General features: G+C 46.0%; 1 protein-coding gene and 1 non-coding gene across 5 annotated transcripts in view; both read right to left on the reverse strand.

The window, feature by feature from the left end:
- Positions 1 to 2,601: 2,601 nt before the first annotated feature.
- Positions 2,602 to 2,673, reverse strand: trnaw-cca (transfer RNA tryptophan (anticodon CCA)). Its single transcript has one exon. It is a non-coding gene; the product is annotated as a tRNA-Trp (tRNA).
- A 3,582-nt stretch (positions 2,674 to 6,255) lies between these two features.
- foxp4 (forkhead box P4) overlaps positions 6,256 to 21,553 on the reverse strand; it is a 63,063-nt gene continuing 47,765 nt past the window's right edge. For all 4 annotated transcript variants that reach the window (XM_076050190.1, XM_076050188.1, XM_076050192.1 and 1 more), the window contains 7 exons: positions 19,807 to 20,032; positions 19,343 to 19,419; positions 19,155 to 19,256; positions 14,859 to 14,980; positions 14,166 to 14,232; positions 12,900 to 13,072; positions 6,256 to 12,457 (listed from right to left, as the gene is read on the reverse strand). In XM_076050190.1, the coding sequence (XP_075906305.1) occupies positions 12,310 to 12,457; positions 12,900 to 13,072; positions 14,166 to 14,232; positions 14,859 to 14,980; positions 19,155 to 19,256; positions 19,343 to 19,419; positions 19,807 to 20,032 (915 nt within the window). In that variant the 3' untranslated portion in view covers positions 6,256 to 12,309. The remainder of the gene's footprint in view (positions 12,458 to 12,899; positions 13,073 to 14,165; positions 14,233 to 14,858; positions 14,981 to 19,154; positions 19,257 to 19,342; positions 19,420 to 19,806; positions 20,033 to 21,553) is intronic.

Consider the following 21,553-nt stretch of genomic DNA (forward strand, 5'->3'; position numbering starts at 1 on the left):
CACACACACACACACACACACACACACACACACACACACACACACACACAGAACAGAAGTTACCTGTTGAGACCCGTCCACTCCCCCGGCCGGCGTATTATTTTAAACTTTTGACGTGGAGTTTTGATTTTCTGAGTTGTTTTGAACGGTAAGTGACAGGAAGATCGAGTGAGTGAGTGAGTGTGGGAGAGAGAGAGAGACAGAGACACAGAGAGAAGGAGAGGGGAGGACGAGAGAGAGAGAGAGGGAGAGAGAAAGGGGGGGGTGAAAATGTGGTTCCAATCACTCACAAAGATGCTTTTGTTCTGTAGCCGGGGCCTCTCTCTCTCTCTCTCTCTCTCTCTCTCTCACTCTCTCTCTCTCTCTCCCTCCCTCTCTCTCTCTCTCTCTCTCTCTCACCCCTGCCCCTCCCACACTTGTTGTTCTGCAGTTTCATCCAGGTCTTCATCAGACTCGTGGCTCACTTTCTTCCAGGAGGAGAATTTAAATTCACTTCAATTCACCAGCGTGACGACTCGACGGCAGCAGCATCCTGCTCTCCGGGGTCAAGCTTGGATACAAACAACCATCCACGCCTACAGCAGGTACAAACTCTAGCACAGGAAGGGAATCAAACCCACAACCTCGTTGCCGTGAGATCACAGTTCAAACCTGTGCGTGTATGAATTCAAAATGAGACAAGTGCAGTGCTGCCGAGCGGTCGCTGGAAGAGGTGGAAGAAGACTGAAGACAGATGCACTCATCAGGAGGCTCCCAGTTCTGGGCCAGTGCAGCTGGCAAGGTGCCATCTTCTGGGACAGTGGTGTCCAAAGTGGGGGCCGGGGTTCTCCTAGGGGGCCGCAGAAAACCTGGAGCGAAGACAAGATAAAGAAGATAAGATTAAAAAAATGCAAATACACACATACATTCATACATACATGAATCAAATTATCTTTCAATTATTATTAGCAGATCTTCCATCCACGACAAGTCTGGCTTTACAGCCATACAGAAAAAAAGGCCATGATTATCAACATGTTAGTTGATAGCATTCTTAAAAAAAAAAATTCAAAAAAAAATGATAATAATTGAATAGCAAATAAAAGTAAGAAAAAATAGATTTTTCTTTACATATTTTGTAATATCTGTTGGTTTGCACAAGGGGTCCCTGGCCAGATGCTAATGCTGTTTGGTTCAATGGCAATTTTATTAGAATACCGGTTTGGTAGAACGGAAACAGCTGTTAGCTGCTCTATTAGTTTATTTATTTATTTATTTATTTTTTAGAGTTTTTAATATATTTTTTAAATCTTTTTTAAAACAATCCGTTACGGCCGCCACCATAAGGACAATTTCTTGAGCCGCCAGAAACGGTTTGATCCAACGGGAAGGAAGAGGGCAGAGTTTTTTTTCTGGTATTTTGGACATGTTGAGATTTTGCGTTCTAACACTTTTTTCCACGTTAGACTATGATTGAACAGTTATTCTTGCGAGTTTTGGGCTGATATATGACTTTTATTTTTTTTGGCCCCTGAAAGAAACAACAGTGTAAAATATGACTTTTTTCAGATTTGGGTTTTCAAGTTTTCAAGAATTTCAAGTCCAACATTCACAATATTTTTTTTCCATCGCTGCCCACTTTTATTTAATTCAAATAATTTTTTAAAAGAAGAGAGAGGGAGCTAGCTGGCGCTAGCTCCTCTTACCTTTTTGCTGCTGATCCTGCTGCTCCCCGTTGAAGGAAATTCGAAATGCTCGGAAATGCTCGGAAATTCGATGAATGCAACGCAACGCAAGTTTTTGGTTTGGTTTGTTTTAGGTTTTGAGTTTTGGGTTTTTGGTTTTGGTTTTGAGTTTTGGTTTAGACATTCACACCAACACACACACACACACGTGTTGTACCTCTGGTCCGCACTGAGACTTGAACCGGCGATCTCCTGGTTGGGAGTCGGTGTTGTTCCCCACCAGGCCGTCTTCAGCGCTGACAAACAAAGGAGTGTGACGGCCTCAGTGCTTCATCTCTTTCTTGCTGGTTTGGAAAAAGACATTGATAAGTATTTCTATTACTATTTCTGGAATTTCTATTTCAATTCCTGTTTGGGGCAACTGGAATTTACCAAAGAGTTAGTGCCTTCTCTACACCTGACTGAGGTACTTATATACCTCTGCGGTCCTCAATTAGGAGGAGTGTATAGCTCAGTGGGCTAAACCAACAACCATTGGTCTGTACATGGGTGACATGGGTTCAATTCTTGCTCCAGGCAACAGAATCTTATGGAATTTTAAGGTTTATATTTTTTGTAAATGAGATTTTCTGAAATTATTATTTATTTTTTTTCTCTCCCTTTTTTTTTAATTGGTTGATTGAACAACATTTCGGACCAGAAATGGGATGATATACACACATTTATTTATGCATTTTAATATCACTATGTTATTCATTCAGGCAGGTTGTGACAGCAATATAACGAAGTAAGACAAAGGGCTGTCTTTCAATCAATCAACTTCTTCTTTCCTTCCTGTCAACTTTAAAATAGATATTTCATTGGCATGATGATCAGAGCAGCGATCACCGGGTCACACTGCAAAAACGTGTTGAGCCTTTTACGCTCCATCAAAAACTGACCCCGACGTGATTTGAACACGCAACCTTCTGATCTGGAGTCAGACGCGCTACCGTTGCGCCACGAGGTCCGGTGTGTGTCTCCGCCCAGAAAGCCGGAGTGGAAGGTGGGGAGCTGTAACTGTCCTGCCCTGCAGCGTGGGTCGCGTCGGGCTGCTGTCCGTCCACCGAGCGGTCTTTGCCGCACAGAAAATGTCACTTCTGTCATTCTGTCATTACTTCACTCTGTCGCCAAAATTCGCTGACTTTGCGGAACGGACTCGCCCCGGATTGCGCAACACCCTCGCGCAACCGGCGCCATCAGTGGCATGCAACGTTTATTCTGACGCCTTCATGTGTGTGCGCCATTGTGTATCTCAATTCAAATGACACTTTTGCGTTTTTGCTGATCTGACTTGGGTCGACCCGCCTCTACTGGCTTCTGATTGGATTGGACTGTCGGGGTGTGGGTGACGTGCACTGACCCAGCAGCTGCGGCTGAAAGGCACGGTTTGTTTGCGGACTTCCTGACAACAGGTGAAACAAAGCGAGAGCCCCCAGGTGACGCTCAACTTCTAACAGCGTTGCGTTTTGTGCCTGCGGCCGTGTGACGACCCCACACTTGGGTGAAAAGAAGTGGTGCGTTTTGATACAGCAAGCCAAGAAGATGGTAAGTAGGTGAGTAAGTAAGTAAGTAAGTAAGTAAATAAATATTTTTGTTATTCACCACCAAAAGCGGATAGAAGTGCATAATTAAATGACTGTCGACAAACAGTCAAGTAAATAATTCCGTAGTTAATTCTTTGGAAATTTCAATTGATTTAGTTAAAAACCTATTAATTAATCTATTTATTTACATATTTATTTCATGCTTCTGTGTGAACACGTGATGAGAAGCCTTTTATGAGGCTTGCAGAAAAAAAAAAACCCATCAATTTCCCAAGTATTGTCTCAAATTACCCAAACCCAACCCTAAGACTAAGGGTTAGTCTTAGCATCAGAAAGCAAGGGAAAGCAAAGCTAAACAATGGTGCTTTTCAAACACATAAATAGTTTTTTAGATAATATATGCACTTATGCACTTTTCAATTAAATTATATAGACCTATTTAATTAATAATGGCACTTTAAGTCCTGTTTAGCTCGCAGAATCAAAGCGTAGTGGGGATTGATTAGTCACATGATGTTGACTGTGGACCAGACACAGTGACGCACTCATTGTCATGACCAATTTCACTACGCCAACTGGACCATTCTTGCATTTTAGATTTGTACTACAGTCCAACCCACAGCCTCCTGATTCACAGAGCAACAGCCTGAGCTATTTATCCTGACGGACACAGGCTTTTGTTTCTATGTTTCTAAGCTGCCAAGCAGTGAACAGTGAAGCCTCTTTCTAAATTTGCGAAATAACACCTGCATCCACTCTATGGTTTCAGCTTAGTGACAAAATTGTGTCATTGACTTTGTCCTTGAAACAACACAAAAATGCCCCCAAAAAATCTCTTCTCTTCTCTGATAATTTTTCTGTTTGCCATTTGATGTCCTCATGGTTGCAGCCCTGACTAAATTAAAGGGTGACACACACACACACACACACACACACACACACACACACACACACTGTGGTGTTGTTCCCTGCTGGAGGGACGGCCCACCCACTGGGCCTCGCCCAGGGTGAGGAGGAGGGTGACAGTTGACTGAGGGGAGAAGCTGAAGATGTTTGAATGGCACGGCGTGGATTTATTTAGTGAGTCACAGGGTCTGCCTGGACCTCAGTGCACCGCAAGCTACAGGTACCAGCACGCACACACACACACACACACACACACACACACACACACACACACAATTCCATAATATAAACTTAGCATTGCCCAATCAGTGAATGCACGCACCAAACACACAAGCAAGTATCCGGAATCTTCCGCTAAAGGTTCGCTAAAGTGCAACACACGGGCTCGGTCCAGATCCAGCGTTGTTGAAATATATTCAGGGCCTGACTGAGACTCGGGTCGGTGCCAAACAGGGCCGTGGCACGCCAAGAATAACCTCTGTGTGTGTATGTGTGTGTGTGTGTGTGTGTGTGTGTGTGTGTGTTGCTGTGCACCCTGGCTCACCTTGCACAAGTATAAGGCACGACTTTTCTGCTTGGTATTCATGCAGCTCGCACGCCATCCAGTGTGTTCCTGTGTCTGTCTTTGCGTGTGCGTGAGTGAGTGTGTGTGTGTGTGTGTGTGTGTAGTAGGCTTAAGATGGGGGTCTCTCCCAAAACCAAATGTCACAGGGATTTAAGCGTCAAGAGTGAGTTTCCCAGCTGACAGAGAGAAAAGTTCACTAAAGCGAGATTAAAAGAAGATTAAACAAAGTTTCAACTTTCAGAAGAAAAATCAAAAATCAAAAAAACTTCAGCCACTTTACACTCCCCCCCCCCCCCCCCCCGCCCCCCGCCCCCGGTGGCAACGCGCTCACAACGCAGCGCAAAAGTTTAAAGATGAGCTGTAGGGCATGATGAGGCGCACCTGCGCAGTGGTGGAGGCAGGCGGGGGAAGACCAGCGGGGAGGAATCTGAGGGCTTTTCAATAAGGAACTACTTTTTCCTTACCACAGTGCAAGCAAAAAGTAGTTCCTCGCACGGTGGCATCAGTTCCGCACTCTCACGAGACTTCATCCGCCTGCATCCACTGTGTTGTGCACAGTACACAGTGTGCACACCCCAGTTTGCGCTCCCAGCCGGGTGCTCGGCGTTCGGCACTCTCTGGCCCACCCTGTCGGTCGCAGCGCGTCAGTGTGCAGCCCCCCCCCCCCCCCCCCCCGCCTTTGCGGTTTGTGTTTGTGAGATGCAGCTCGTGTTGTCCTGTTTGTTTACTCCTCCTGGTGGCCGCTCTCTGTATCACAGCTCACGCTGAACCGTCTGAAGGGGCCCCGCCGGACCGACAGGCCGAGGGTTGGATCGTGTTGCCGTTCTGACCTGCACGTCAGCGTGTTTTGCAGGATTTGTGCAAATCTGGCAGAATGTCGTCCGGCTGCGTAACAGGTGTTTTTGGATGAAGACTCCACACAGTGGAAAAGGCTGAAAGGCTGATTGATGATTTATACACGTATCTTGCCTCGGGAACTTAAGCCTCCTCTTGTCTTTTAGGTTCCTAGTTGGTTTTTTTTTTTTTTTTTTTGAGAGCTGCCAAATCATTTTTCAAGATTTTCATGATCATTTAAAATCATGAATTTAACAAACGTCTCCTGACTTTGAGATGTTCAATAGCATTTCAAATGAAGGCCGAGATCCGTCTGAGATATTTGATGCAGCAGTGATCAGCAGGTATTAGATTGAGACGATAGAAATACATATTTTTTCCACATTACTAATATATGTATACAATTTATGTTTAATTACATGGTCAAAATATTTTAGAATAATAAGTTTTTTTTTCAGTTTTCTTCATACTTTTGAACTAGAAAATACTGTATTATTATTATTATTATTATTATTATTATTATTATTATTATTATTAAGTGACATCATTTATAGGGATTTTTTTAATCAAAATCTCTAAGGTTTTGTAATGGAAATTTGGGAAGTGAAAAAAGAGCATATTGTAAATATAAGAAATCTGTCTGACATTTTGTCGCCTTCCTCCCCTGACAAAGAAATTCGAAAAAGATGACCAACCAAAGGACAGTGTAATAAGTATTTTTATTGCATTTTATAATGCCATTGTCAATAATTAGTACAGATTACATGCAACTAGACCTACTGTACAGTTTTTTATTGTCTGCATGGACAGACACAAGAAGATTCAGGTTACAAATACACAGATATATGTTTGTGTGTATGTTTGTGTGAGTGAGTGTGTGTAAGTATGTCGGTGTGTGTGTGTGTGTGTGTGTTTGCGTGTGTGTGTATGTGTCTATGTGTGTGTGTGTGTGTGTGTGTGTGTGTGTGTGTGTGTGTGTGTGTGTGTGTGTGTGTTTTTATACAGCATGAAGGAAAGGGCAGTGACTGGCATTAACATGGCTACCCGGAGTGGAGGGTCAGAGGGCTGGGCTCCACTGTCTAAAGCCGCCACCCAGTCCTTGTCCCCGCCTCTTCCTCTGGTCACACGTTCAAATAAGAAGAAACAGAAACAAAGTCCAAAAGGATAAAGAGAGGTAAACAGGTAAACTGAAACTAAACAAACAAACAAAAACAAAAACAAAAAAAAACCCAACAAAATCCACTGCTGAAAATGTACACACATTCCTAAGGTTTCACCAGAGGAGGGCTGAAGTGGTAGTTCCATCGGATTCTGGCTGTCTACGTGATAATACCATCAGGCAAAAAAAATAAAATAAAATAAAACAAAAAAAGCAAAACAAATGTTCCACTTTGAGAGTCCCCCCCCCCCCCCCCCCCTCTCAAATGACACCTCAGAACTGTCCAATCACGCCTCAGGATGTGCGCTCCCTGTGTCCTACGAAGTCAGCGGCCAGCTACTGTGATACAGACTGGTCCTTAAACAAAAAAAAAGGATGATAATAAAATATATATATATATTTATATATATCTGTGTTATGGAGGATGTGGGAGAGCTCAGTGAAGTGGCTGGAGGGTTTTGGAAGTAGCTCTGCTCATCGTTTGGTTAAGGTCGTGGCATTGGTTTGATTACAGTTTGGTTACAGTTCAGGAGTTTGGACCAAGCAAAAGGCTTTTTTTTTTTTCTTTTCTTTTTTTTTTTTTTTTTTTTGCCTGCGATGCCTTTGGTAGTCAGACGATGAAGTGCATCTCTGAGAGCCCTCCAATGTTTTGGTTTTGGGACTACACGAGAGGAGGAGAATCAAGGAAATGATCAGCAAAAACAAAAACAAAAAAATCAAATGTCGGGACAGGGAGCGCGCGGGCGGGTCGTCGCTGGTCAACACCTGGCCAGGTGTGTGTGCGCCTCAGCGACGCCCCCTTCTGCACCTGCGGATGACTGACAGCTCTGGGGGGGTCAAAGTTCAGCACAGGAATGACAGGGGTCAGAGGGAGCTGGACACATATTGGCACCTGAGAGGACCAACAGCAATACTTCTTCTTCTTCTTCTTCTTCTTCTTTTTAAAGAGCTCCACATTTTTTTTTTTAAAGCAAGAGAGGGGCTACATATTCTTACTTTTTTCCTCTTTCTGTTTATCTCTCTCTCTTTTTTTTTGGAGGTTTTGGTCCTGTCTTTGAGAAAGTCCTTCTGAGGTATCAATACATATTGAAGAAACTTTTTAGTTTGTTTTCCATTTGTTTTTTTTTTCTTTCCTTAAAAATGCATAAATGCAGTACAGAGACAAAAAAGTATCAAAATAGACCTAGCTAAGATAAATATACAAACAGGTGTTACCTAAACCACTGATCTAACTTTTATTCTTTTAATTTTTTTATTTTTAGAGATAATACACTTTAAAAAAAATCAGCGTCCCAGACGTTTCATGAAGAACTGAAAAAAAAAAAAAAAAAAAACGGAAACGAAACAGAACTAATAGAACCAACATAACCTGCAGCACTTAATATGATAAATACATATACTTTAGCATTAGCAGTACAGTATAGTAATCAAGAGCTGAAAGCTTTACCATCGCTAAACAGGTGCAGGAATAAAAGAAATCAAGGGGGAACAAATTGAGAGGACAGAAACAATGGGGGAGGGAGAGAGAGAGAGAGAGAGTGAGGGAGAGAGAGAGAGAGAGAGAGAGAGAGTGAGAATGCCCTGGAGAGATAAGTCAAGCATTAATATACAAGAAGAAGAATACATCATGTTATGCCAAGCTCGTGGAAAACAAAAAAAACAACAGAAACAAGCGTTTACATGGCGACCTGTCAACAATCTACATCTTTTTTTTTTTTTTTTTATAAAACAACTTTGTTTACAGGTGTACCTTAAAGCACGAGTCAGAAAGCGTCTGTGTTGCCGTGTGCAGCAGTTCCTCTTGGGTTTGGATGTTTGCTAGGACTAGTGGTGACTTGCTGTCTGAGTGTGTGAGTGCGAGCGTGTGTGTGTGTGTGTGTGTGCGAGTGTTTTCATCCTCTCAGCGTCTCTTGCGGGTGTTTTTTTTGGGTGCTTCTTTGGATAATTCAATCGCTGGATGTTTTCAGAACTGTTGCACTGACTCACAGTCGTCCATTTGCGTGTGTGTGTGTTTGCGTGCGTGCGTGCGTGCGTGCGTGAATCCAGCCGTCATGCAGCGGCCCCAGAGCACGTGGTCGAGATGCTGGTAACATTAGCTCGGCGCTAACCGGGTGGCTGCAGGCAGACTGGGCGAGTTCAACACACAGGGGGGAAACCTTTCGGTGCAGAGTGAGCACGACACGACACGACACGACACAACACGACACGACACTCCGCGGAGAGACGCGGAGAGTGCTGCTGCTGCTGCTGCTGCTGCTGCCGCTGCCGCTGCTGTACATGTGGTTTGAGGAGAGGTAGTCGTTTTGAATCCCACCGATCATGAAACGTCTCAATGTGTGTGTCTATTTTTGGGCTCAAGCAGATGGTTCAGGGAGAGAGAGAGAGAAAAAAAAAAGGATCTTCTTTATTTTGTCGTTGTGTTTAAATGTAGTAGGTTGTAGAATAATAAGTGTAACAGCAATTTTGGCATTCTTTATCGTCATCCAGGAAGAATGGAGGAGAAGAAAAACGAAAAAGCAAATACTAAGGTTCAGTCTCAACGTGGCTATGTGTTGAACCGCTTTGAAAAGGAGGTAGTGTTATTTTTGGTTTTCATCTCGTTTCACGATGCCTGTCTGCCACTTTGTACTCCGTCAGAAATCAGCCTCTAATGTGACAGCAAACAGTTGCCGTTTGAACACAAAGTCGTCGGAGAGGTTTAAGAAAAGTCGTCTGAAGTGCAAGTGGGAGGTGTGTGGGGGGTGGAGGGGGGTGGAGGGAGTGGGGGGGGGGAGGAAAAGTGTATGAAAAACGTGAGCCCAACTCTTTTTGATTACGCGCTGTCCCTTGGTCGTGTTCCTCAAACATGGGTTCTAACAGGAGTTCCCTCTTTGTTTAAAGCAGGAGCACTTTGTCTTCTCTTTTTTGGAAAGACTTGTTGTCTTTTTTTCCCCCAGTGACTTTTCAGTGCACTTCCTGTTCCTGCAAACAGAAATCTATGGAGCACCGGAACCGTCTGTCAGATCAATGTGTCTTGTGTTTATCCGTTTCTCCCCGGCGCTGAAGATTCTGGGTCGGTGTGTTTGAAAAGCCTCGGAGAGCCTCAGTTTGAGCTCTGCCAACGTCTGTCTCTTCTAAGTGCTTCAAAAAAAAAAAAAAAAAAAAAAAAAAAGGTGAGTCTTTTTTTTCTCTTGTTATTTCTGAGGAACTGTGCAACGTTTGTTAAATCTAGTTGTGTAAATTTGTTTTCTTTTTGGCCTTGAACCTTTCGTGAGTCTCACTGGTAACCACTTCGTCGCGTCAAAGTTTCGACGTCTCCAAATTTTAGTTTGCTTTTCACGCTTTGGTTTTGGGAACGGCCAGCGCTGTGAGTCACGGGTCGTTTCTGGGGCAGCGGTTGAATGAAGAGAATAAAAAAGAAAAGAAAAAAGAATTCCATCCTCCAGTTTGGTGTCTTTTGGCCAATTCCTCAATAATAATAAAATAATAATAACAGTAATAATAATAATAACAACAATAACAACAAAGCAACTCAAAAGAGGGCAAAATAAACTACAGGGTTTTTGGTTTTCTACGTATTTCTTTGGTAACCTGTAACAAAAATAAAATGGGAATAAGCAGGTTCAGACTAAAAAAACAAAACAAATATGCGTTAAATTTTGGTATGGCACTGTAGAGAGAAGTAATGCTTTTATGCTCACAGGAAAGAAACAAAATCATAGTAATAAAGAAAAAAAAAAAATCTCACGTGCTAATCCTCGAACACAAAACTCACACAGTGAATTGCAAATAGCTTCAACACAGTAACTATCACAACCATAGAGCTTTTGAACCGAAGCCGAGCAGAGTTGCCGCATTTTGGTGTCCCACAGAAAGAATTCCCCCCTTTTTTTTTTTGTTTAGCAATTTGGACACAGTTCCAGGCGGAACCTTTGTGGGATGAGGTATTCTCCGACTGCAGTAATAATAATATATATATTCTTTTCTAAAGCATCACTGATATTTTTTTTTCCCCCCAGGTAAAATACACAAACAAAAAAAGAAGGACAAAGTGAGTGACAGAGAACTGAAAGGAATCAGCTGTTAAATAATCTGTCTGGTTCATGGCAACTTTTAAGTGCTATTTCCAAATTTCTGGCCTGCTGGACTACTGAGGAGGGGCGGGGGCAGAGTGGGGTGGGGGTGGGGGCAGGGGAGCTGGGGGAGGGGCGACGAGCCGGGACAACACTGTTTTTCTTTTGTTTGTTGTTGTTTCTTTAGCCGATGCTCATGTGGAATGGTGCGAACAGCCAGAGGAAAAATAAAAAAATCAAACAAATCACAATACGAGGAGAAAAAAAAGAGAAGAAAACGATGCAACAGAACGCCACCGTGGAAATATTCATCCTTGGAAAAAACGGGGAAAAAAACAAACAGAGATAATAACTTGAAATAAAAAAAAAAAAAGGAAATGACATAAGCTACCACATTTTTTTTCCTCGTTATACTCCGTGATCGACGACAGTTTTTTTTCTCTCTTTAAATCGCGATGCCTCTGCAGTCACGTCCCTCCCTCGCTCCTCTCCGCTTCTTCTCTCATCGTTCACAAAGTGTTCCCAGCTCATCCCTCCATCCATCCGACAGATGGAGGGGAGGAGAAGGACAGCGCCGCACGGTCCTATTCCTGCAGTCATTTTGGGTTTGGGTGGGAGTGGTGGTGGTGGAGGAGGAGGAGGAGGGGGCGGGGTTAGGAAAAAAAAGTCTCCTTTTTTCATCGCTTGGAATCAAAGATTTTCAAAAGATGTCTGTCACTAGGTGTCTTTGCTTGTGTGTGTGTGTGTGTGTGTGTGTGTGTGGTCGGGGAAGGGTTGGTGTTTGGTCTCCGTGGGTGGGTCAGCCTCGCGAGGGGTCGGAGGTCACCTGCGATGAGCTCGCTGCCTCTCTGCCCGTCCTGAAGGTGAAGATTTCAGTCAAATCAAAAAGAAGAAAATAAAAAGCAGGTGACTGAGGCGAGGAGGAGGAGGAGGAGGAGGTGGGGCGGGGGGGCGGTCCCTGGTGACAGCTCCGTATCTATATACACAGAATCCCGTGTGAGTGTGTGTGTGTGTCTGTCTGTGCGCGTGGGTCTCGCACACACGCACAAGTTGTCATCTCAAACGATGGAAAACCGACAAACGGAGCGGAAACGGCCGGAGGCGGGGCTGAGCTGCGAGTGGGCGGGGCCTCCGCACGGAGGCTGACTTCGACGACGCAGGGGCTCGTCAAACAATGGCGTGCGTGTGTGTGTGTGTGTGTGTGTGTGTGTGTGCGTGTGTGTGCGTGCGTGCGTGCGCGTGTGTGTGCGTCGAGTGGTGTTACACCTCTGAGCCAAGTGTTGGAAAACATAAAGAAAGAGATGGAGGTAAAGCAGTGCTCCACAGTCTTTGTTTTTGCGTCAGAAAGAGAAGCGGAGGTCGCCGAACCCTGTTTGGAACTTCCTCCACGTGGTCCTCGCTTTTTCTCTTGCATTTTTCTTAAAAACAACGAACTTAAAACAAAAAAAAAAACTAAACAAAAACATTCTTTTTCTCTCTTTTTCTGGCGAAGCGTACTGTGGCTGTCCGCTCCCTCCTGCGTCTCGTGCCGCTGGCCGCCGTCCTACTCCAGCTCCTCGGTGGGCAGGTCCTCCTCCAGGTCGCGCTCGTCGCTCGGCAACGCCAGGCTGTGTGTGACGCCGGCCAGGAGGGACACGGGCCGACTGTCCTCCTCCACCTCGGTGGGCTCCTCCTTCACGTGCACCTGGTGGCTGCAGGGGGGAGGACGGGGAGGAGAGGAGGGGGCGGAAGCCGTGTTACAAAAGCCTTCCCATTTTGAAATCATCATTTCTCCCATCAGTCATCATTAAAGGCTGCGGCCGTATTCAGATTCACGTCTCCTGTGGTCCTTGAATGATTAATTGGGCAAAAAAAAAAAGGAAAAAAAAAGGAATAGATCCCCAGAGACCAGTGGATTTAGCCCTCTGTTTACAGCCCTTTATCCTCATTTATTTTGCGTAACTGTGCAACGTTCACTAAAACCATTTTTTGAGATTTACTTTCAGAAAAATTGAGAAAAAACAGAGAAAAACGAGCTTCAGCCTTGACATGGCCTCAAAGTCCAGTGCCCTTTGTGACATCACAGAGAAGCCCGTCCGTCTTAGAAGACGCTTTCTAGGAAAAAGGATACAGAAATGAGAGAGGCGCTCCTACCTGTACTGCTGCGGGCTGAGCGTGGGGCTGCAGCTCCCGTTGCTGTTCACCTGCTCCACGGTGGAGCTGACATCATCGTGGCCCACGTGCAGCATGTTGAGGCTGGCCGCAGACGTAGGGGTCAGCAGGGAGGGGCTGTTCAGCAGGGACAGGCTGCTCTCGGCCAGAGCCGCCTGCACACACACACACACACGCAAGATTAGGGAATTTTCATTAAAAAAATGTTGTGTAAATTAGCAAAATGTTATTATTTATTATTTATTTTTTATTATTATTATTATTATTATTATTATTATCATTATTATTATTATTATTATTATTATTATTATTATTATCATTATTATTATTATTATTATTATTATTATCATTGCGTCCTCTCCCTGTGCACTCCATTTGAACCACAGTGGAATCCACTAACTTGCCAGTGAACTTGAGACGCCACTAGGGGGCACTTATACACAATGCTTCCCCATCGGCGGCGCGTGCGCTTGTACATTTGAGTCCCTGTTGAAGTGCGTCTTGTGTGTGTGTGTGTGTGTGTGTGTGTTGACATGAGAGTCTCCATGGCAGTTTGTACTCAATGCCACACTGAGCGTGCACACACACGCACACACACACACACATGCAGAAAAGAGCGAACCAACAGCTTCCAAACTCTCCGGTGCAGCTGTTTGCAGATGAGAGGACGGACGCTCGAGAGTCCTGCCACTCCTCCCCTCCCTCCATCACAGGAGTAAAAAAAAAAGAAAGAAAGAAAGAAGCCAAAAGTAGGAGAATGCTGGGCGTGCACGGATGGATTTTTCTGGGACAGCCCATAATTTCATGCGCTAACCTTAATTGACAACTACTTGACGCTATAAATCATCTCGGCGTTCATGTGTGGGCTTCGCTGGGAACGTCGTGCGCAGGGAGTCAAGAGACGGAGGTCTAGTGTGCGTGCGTCCCTGAGTGCGGGAGGTGGTGGAGTGTGTGCGTGCGCGCGCGCGTCTGCTCGTGTGTGCGGCGCGTAGGTCTCTTTGTGTAAAAGTGAGGTGGGAGGTGAGAGTGAGGGTGAGAGTGGGAGGAAGAGGGGAGGCGGCGGGAACGTCGTTAGGGAATCTGCTAATTATAAGAGGGAATTGATATTAGTGCCCTTGATTGCGATTGGTTCTCTCACTCCCCTCTCTCCCTGTGTGTGTGTGTGTGTGTGTGTGTGTGTGTGTGTGTGTGTGTGTGTGTGTGTGTTACTGAGAGAGAATTGGGTGGAGGAAAGGTTGTTTTTCATACCTGGTAGCTGGCGTTTAGGGATCCAAAGCCCAGGCCTGAAATCATGTTTTTCACCAGAGTGGGGCTTCTGCACACACACACACACACACACACACACACACACACAAGGGAAAAGAGAAAGTGCAGCGTTACAAACGAAGCGCACATGTGATGAGACATCAGTCCGTCAAAGCCGCTCTCTGAATCTCACAGCTGTTCATGACACCGGCAGAAACAAGCAACAGCGCTGCAAACACGCTAAAACAAACACACACAGGCACACACGTACAAAAGTGTCTAATATGTAGCACGCGGGGTCGTGTGTGTGCATGTGTGTGCGTGTGTAATTATCCCTGGTTTCTCTGGCGGTTGCAGAGAACATCTGTTTACACACACTAACAAGGTTTTTCCTCTTGTGCATCTCACACAGCTGCTTACTAATGGTGTCGACAAACAGGGAAAAACACACACGCAACGCCTGCGCGCACAAACACGCAAAGGGGAACACACAAACGATAAGGCAGCAGCTTTTCTTTTTTCCTTTATTCCATCTGATGACTGAGTCGGCCTGCTGCTAATAGCACAAAGTCAATTCAGCCAATCACGGTGCCAGAAGCCATCAGCTCACAGTCACATCAGCCTCAGTAGAGCGCTAGGGAAGTGAGTGTGTGTGTGTGTGTGTGTGTGTGCGTGTGTGCGTGTGTGTGTACTCACCCGGTCATCTTTGGTGGTCTCCTCTTTTGGTATTCGACTTCGTCCACGGTCCACACGGCCCCCTTCACGTTCTCCACACGGACAAAACACTTGTGCAGACTCAGGTTGTGGCGCACAGCATTCTGGGAAGACAAAGTGTTTTTTTTTTTGTTTGTTTTATAATGCTCGACAGTGAAACGTGCTTTATTCTCATCTTAACATCTGGCGAATTAAAAATGAATTCATTTTCATTCATTTTAATAAATGAGCCAGAAAGTTTTTTTTTTTTAGGATGTTTTTGTACTGATAAAATCCCTAAAATAATTAAAAAACAAACAACACAAAGGCCAAACAATTCTGACCCTTTGTGCCTGAAAATCACTTTGCTGCATTGTGAGTTAAAACTCAACCACAACATAGAAAATTGCAACGTTTCAGTCTAATTCTTCTGGAGGAAGTCATCTTGGAATGGAGGCGAAGTTCCAGCAGGAATATTCACAGCCAGGCTTGCGCTCAGTGCAAACAGCACTTTTGCAGCCTGGTGTTAAATTACCTTTAAAGTAGTGTGACCTGAGGATAATCCTATTTATACGCGTCACGCATGCACAGCGCCACTCCACGCACGGCGCCGACGCACGGCGGCGGCGGCGGCGGCTCTCCAATAACGCAGCTTTATCTCCGAGTTTTTCTCATCAGTTATCATCAGCGCACGCACACACACGCGCGCACACACACACACACTCATCCACAGGCGAGCGGGCAGACACACTGCTATCTGCGGCTCACCCCCCCCCAGGGACAGGCCTCCCTTTTCATCTGCTATTTGTAGTTTGTTCATGCCCAATTTCATTACCAATTTTAATTCGTCTATAATTAAATCCTGCATATTCTCTCTGACACGCTGCTCTAAGCTGAGAGGGAGGGACAGGCCAGGCATGCATCACTCCTCGCCATAATTACACGCGGAGACGCACACATACAGCGGCGTGCGTGCGTGCGCGCGCGCACACACACACACACACACACACATAATTACACAAGCCATAATCAGCGGTGGAACCCTTTTCTCCCCCGCATCCCCTCAACCCCCGAGCCGCGATGCTAAGTTTTGTAAATGAGTCTGACCCCAATCTGTGCCCGCCACCCTGACAGTGCAAACACACACACACACACACGCACACACACACACACACGCATGCACGGCACAGCCAGACAGCGCTTTGCTTTTGCTGTGTTATTTGCATTCGTCTCCGTGATGAAAGCCTAATTCTCCTAGTTAAAACATTAGCAGTCATTTACAGTGGGTCACAGCACATGTGCCACTCATCTGCGCTCCCTGTGGGTGAGGCGGGAGGGAGATGGGGGGGGGGGCAAACAGGAGGCAGACTTTTTCTGTTTTTTTCGTATTTTTTAGTGAAGAAAACCATTACGCTGTGTTTCACAAACAAAAGGAGAAGCGAGGAGAGGGGAGTTTATTTCCGAGCTCACAGTGCTGACTGGAGGTGTGGACGTCTCTGTGCCAGTCGCTCCAGATGTGATGGTGCCTGTGAGGCCAGCCTCCCTGCACAGGATCCCAGTCAGACTATATGTGCGCAATAAATGTCCTGCGTGAATGCAGATTTTGAAAAACGAAAGAGTCTCAGAGGACCGACTGAAAATCTAAACTGTTTCCTTGTATTTATACTAATTGGGCTCGAATCGGTAACGCATTTCAAACGCTTACTATGTTTATTTGAGATCAAAATCTTAATTTTACAGCTGGACAAGATGTGAAGCACATCATGTTTTTGCAACAGCGAATATTAGAGAGATGAGTTTAATTCAAAAGGTTTTTTTTTTGTGGCACCATCACCTTCCTCCTCTTCCTCCTCCTCTCCTCCTCCTCCTCCTCCATCTCTTTTGCCGCCGTCTCTCTGCCGCGCGTCATTTCCCTGATCAATGCCTCCCCGCACCCTGACACCGGCGCTGTCCTCATGAAATATAACGGCTTATTAAAGGACATACATCTCCGTGGCCCTGTTTGACTCACCCGGCCGCTACATAAATACATAAAAGGCCACGTGGAGCTATATTTAAAGGTCTGCCGGGCCAATGGCACGGGAGGCAGACGCCAGGCATTAATAGTTAAAATTCATAAAAGTCAGATGAGGTGGAGGGTGGGTGAGGGGTGGGGGGGTGGGGAGGGTGAAGATATTCCTGAGTGGCCCCCCGTCTCTTAACCTTCTCAGCACCCCTCCCCTCCCCTCCCCTCCCCCGCTCCATCACCATCGCCATCATCACCATCCCTCTCCTTCAGTTTAGGGCTATTAGAGGGAGGATGATGTCCCTCCTCACCCCTCCCCCTCCCCCTCCCCCTCCCCCGTCCAGTCCACACGTCGCTCCTCTCGGGAGGAACTTCAAATTAGCGCTGGGTTCCTCTGGAAATGGGTCAGCGCCTACAATGGCGGGATCAGGCCAGGTAGGGGACGTGCGAGGGGGAGATAGAGAGGGATGAAGAGGAGCGGCGAGAGAAGGAGGTGACGTGCGAGTGTGACGATGAGCAGTCAGCGTGTGTGCGCCTCTGTAATGAGGCTGTCTGACGGCCGGTTGTGGGTCTTCCCAGCTAAATGGGGCTGACCTTCCATGTGTCATGTCGGATGTGAGAGACATTGTGAGGGTCCGACTGGGAGGGAGGAAGGGAAGGGCTGGACGGTTCCAAAGTGTCTGATAAAGGACGGAGACGGAGGTTCTGGTGCGTCCGAGTGTCATCGCGGGAGAATCTGAGAATGTTTGAAACGAAAAGGGCGGCGGAACCCTGCTGTGAACCCTGTTTTTCTTACTGCGGTCTACCGAGCCTGAGGTGGCATCTGTTTGGGTCAGGGGCTTAAGCAGGGGACACCGTGCGCTGACCATAATTACACTGCAGTTTGCTGGAACGACCCTCACGCCTACTCACCTCCACCTCCCACGACATTCACAAAGCGGAGACGACGGCCGGCCGAATTGTCTCCGAAAAAGTCTCTTTAAACGCTCCCTTCTTTTTTCCTTTTTTTTTTTTTTTCCGATCAGGCTTAACAAAACATATTCTTAGATAATAGTGGTGTAAACAATAGCGTTTACTGGATAAAGGATTTGAGCCATAATACGACCTTTTTTTTCTCAAGTTTACAGATAATCAGGGTGTGCAAACACCGTGACTCCATTATTTTACCACCAACTAACTAAGCCTGTCACCAAAGATTGCTGAGCGGGGAGCAAAACAATTTTCCAACCTTGTTAAAATCCACGAAGCAGAGAGACTCTTGGACGGCTGAACTGCAGGGCGGCCCGTCGTCCGTATCGGCTGACCCTTAATTCACTCTTTACGGGGAGGTGCAGTGTCACAGTCAGCAATATTTCATTACTTCTCCTAACAAGTGCGGTGTTCCTCAGGGGCGACGGTTTGGTCTATTTTGTTTTTGTTTTGCTTTCTATTCATTTACTTCCAGAGACGAGGTGTTTTTTGTGTTTTTTTTTTCATTGAATTTCATTAAAAAGATTCTCAAATGTATCTGCCTGTTAGTCATAGAAACTCAGGCCAACTTGGGTCTCTCAACAACTCTGTTGTGCATACGCTTTTGGGGTGAAGTTCAGTCAAGGTTGCTGCAAAGAATTTTTTTTTTCTTTCCCAATCTTATTTTCAGTCATTAAACCAAACACCTATTGCTGGTTTTGGGTTTGTACAGAACTTACCTGCTAGTCACAAATCAACATAAACAGCAGGAGGCTTTTGTTTGTGAGTGTGTTTAACAGTCAATTCTAGACTCTTTTTAATGCCTTTCATCTCTGGCAGCCGCCACCATCGTAGCACAAATCTTAGCCCCCTGCTCAGAGCTCTTTTGTTTGTCCCAAAGTCTGGGCTTCAAAGCAGCGATGACAAAGACTTTGCAGTCAAAAGCCCGAGGCTCTGGAACAGTCCGCCTCGAGTAATCAGGTCGGCTGAGTGTGTGATCTCTTTAAAGCACCTTGTCTGAGCAAACATACTTGTACTAGCAAACCATTTTCAAATTTTTCTTCCCTAAATTCTCTTTTGAACGCTTTTTCTACAAAGCTCTTGTAAAAAAAAAAAAAAAAAAAAAAAAAGAACCTGCTAAAAGCTACATTACTGTCCTCATCGTGATCATCTTCATTGCATAATTGCACTCAATCCAGAACTTAATGTTGGAGCTACTGTAGGTAGGTGCCAATAGTGCTCTGAGCACTTTCAGGAGGAAAAAGTTCACGCCGCTTTCGGCAGAACTGACGCCAGTGTTCTGAGGGGGGATGAAGCATTGGCAGGAGAGCGTTTCCAGTTCTTACCTTCCACGTGGCCGTGTTTCTCCTGAAATAGGCAAACTTTCGTGTAAACCAGTTGTAGATCTCGTTGAGAGTCAACTGTCTGTCTGGAGACTCCAGAATGGCCTGAGGGCGGCAAACACAAGTTTAGAAGGATAAACCCTCGCAGGCGGAGAGAGGAGACGGAGAGCGGAATCGCTGGAGAGACTCACATGACGTATAAGAGAGGCGTAAGTAAAGGGAGGCCTGACATCAGCATTCTTGTAGAACTCACAGTTCTGAGCAAGCTCTGCAAAAAAAAAAAGAAGAAGAAAAGAACGTCAATTTCAGATTAGCTGGTGTGAAATTGAAACGTCTGCGATCACAAATTAAATTTCGGCAAAAGAAAAACAAGGCGTAAAGTCGTATCAACTCTTGTTTTGTATGTATGTTGTAATTAAATAAAAGATATTTTGAATTAATAAATAAATCCCCCTCAAAAAAGATTGTCAAAATCGTTTTTTTACTTTGAACAAAAGTTTGCTCTCAGTTATCACGAAGTCAAGACTTGCAAGATGCAAAACCAATTTTTAAGAAAAAAATATTAAGAAACAGAGAAAATTAATTATCAAAACTGGGTTATTACATCAATACAAAAGGATCAAGCGTGCGTGTGTGTGTGTGTGTTGAACTCTACCTGAGGCGATGGGCGTGCAGTACTTGTCGGAGTTGCGCCGACGTATGGGCCCGACGCCGTGCGTGTGGGAGTGTGAGTGTGTGTGCAGGCTGGAGGAGCTGATGACCGAGGGTCCCTGGCGCAGTGGGGTGATGGGCGTGGCGGCTGAGGTGGGTGGGTGAGGGAGGCCCTCCGGGTAGGCCTCGCTGTCCCGCTTTAACAAAGAGCCGCTGGAAGCCAGGTTCAACTAGACACACACACACACACACACACACACACACACATATATATGTTAGAGTAATGAGTCATATTTTTTTTTTCAAGCTGGTGAGACCCCAGACTGGGATTATCTGTTATCATATCAGGATTAACAGTCTCTGCGCTGGGGAGGGGCACAGAATGGATTTTCTTTATGGCTAATGTCTCCCTCATGTTTACTCTAAAGCTCCGACATCTGCTGCCATTTACAGACACTCGCCCCGTATTTGAGAAGGGATCGGGCGATATTAGCGCGTTGGAGAAACGATTTGAACCGTAGCTAGAAGCAGACGTGGTGCGGGACGGCGACTCCGAAACCCGAGTCCTCAGCCGCGTTCAATTATAGACGCACACGCTGGAAGTTTGGGCCTCCTTCACGCCGAGCAGAACCGGCGAGTTCCCTCCGACTGACTCACACTCGGCCAGAAGAGGAGAGGAGAGGAGAGAAGAGAAGAGAAGAGCGACCCAGCGCGGAACCACACAAACTGGCGCGCGCGCACGCACGCACACACACACACACACACACACAGAGGTTTACAAACACACCACTGGCTGCAATTAACCCCGAGCTTACAAATACAAAACCACGCGACAGCATGTTTGTAAGTAGGGAACACACACACACACACAAACACACACACACACACACACACACACACACACACACACACACACACACACACACACACACACACGCGCGCACACACACACACGTGCACGCGCTCTGCGGTGGCAAAGTCTTCACGGACCAATACGGCCCAATTAGGCAGAGCCTTTGCACACCACACCACACCACACCGAACTACACACACACACACACACACACACACACACACACACACACACACACACACACACACACACACACACACACACACACACACAGGCTGGCGCCCGCAGTCTCTCCGGGACAGTCGTTGTTGGGCTGCTAGTTTAAGACTAATTAAAAGCCCTGTGCTAGTGCGTGTGTGCTAGTGCGTGTGTGCTAGTGTGTGTGTGTGTGTGTGTGTGTGTGTATTCTATACGTATGTATATTGTGGCCCCCTCGCACCCCCTCTGACTGCAGGGGCGGGGCTGTTTAACAGGTACTTCATTAACGCCGGCGACCGCGCCGCATCGCCACGGCAACAGTCGAACCCTGTTAATTGAGGCCAAGCTTTGTTTCCACTCCCGAGGCCCCTCCCCCTGCCCCTCCTCCTCCAATCCCTGACCCCCGAGGCTCGTCTGCGGCGGTGACAGAACACGCCTCTTCCTGATTTCCCATTAGATGTTAATAGCAGCTGATCCCCCTGCGATCAACACATCACCCAGACGCACGGCGCGCACCAACACGCACACGCACGTAGACACACACACACACACACGCGCGCGCACGCTGGCACCGCCACTCGGCTGCGCCCATTTATATTCCCTCATATTAAGACACTCCACCTCTAATTGACAATTAATTTCAACATCTTCATATTTTAATAAGACTCCTTGTCAATCTGAATAATGAAATATTCATTAG

This window comes from Nelusetta ayraudi, unplaced genomic scaffold (genome assembly GCF_046127955.1).
Source record: "Nelusetta ayraudi isolate G7.1 ecotype Tasmania unplaced genomic scaffold, CSIRO-AGI_Nayr_v1 ptg000124l, whole genome shotgun sequence".
NCBI lineage: Eukaryota > Metazoa > Chordata > Actinopteri > Tetraodontiformes > Monacanthidae > Nelusetta > Nelusetta ayraudi.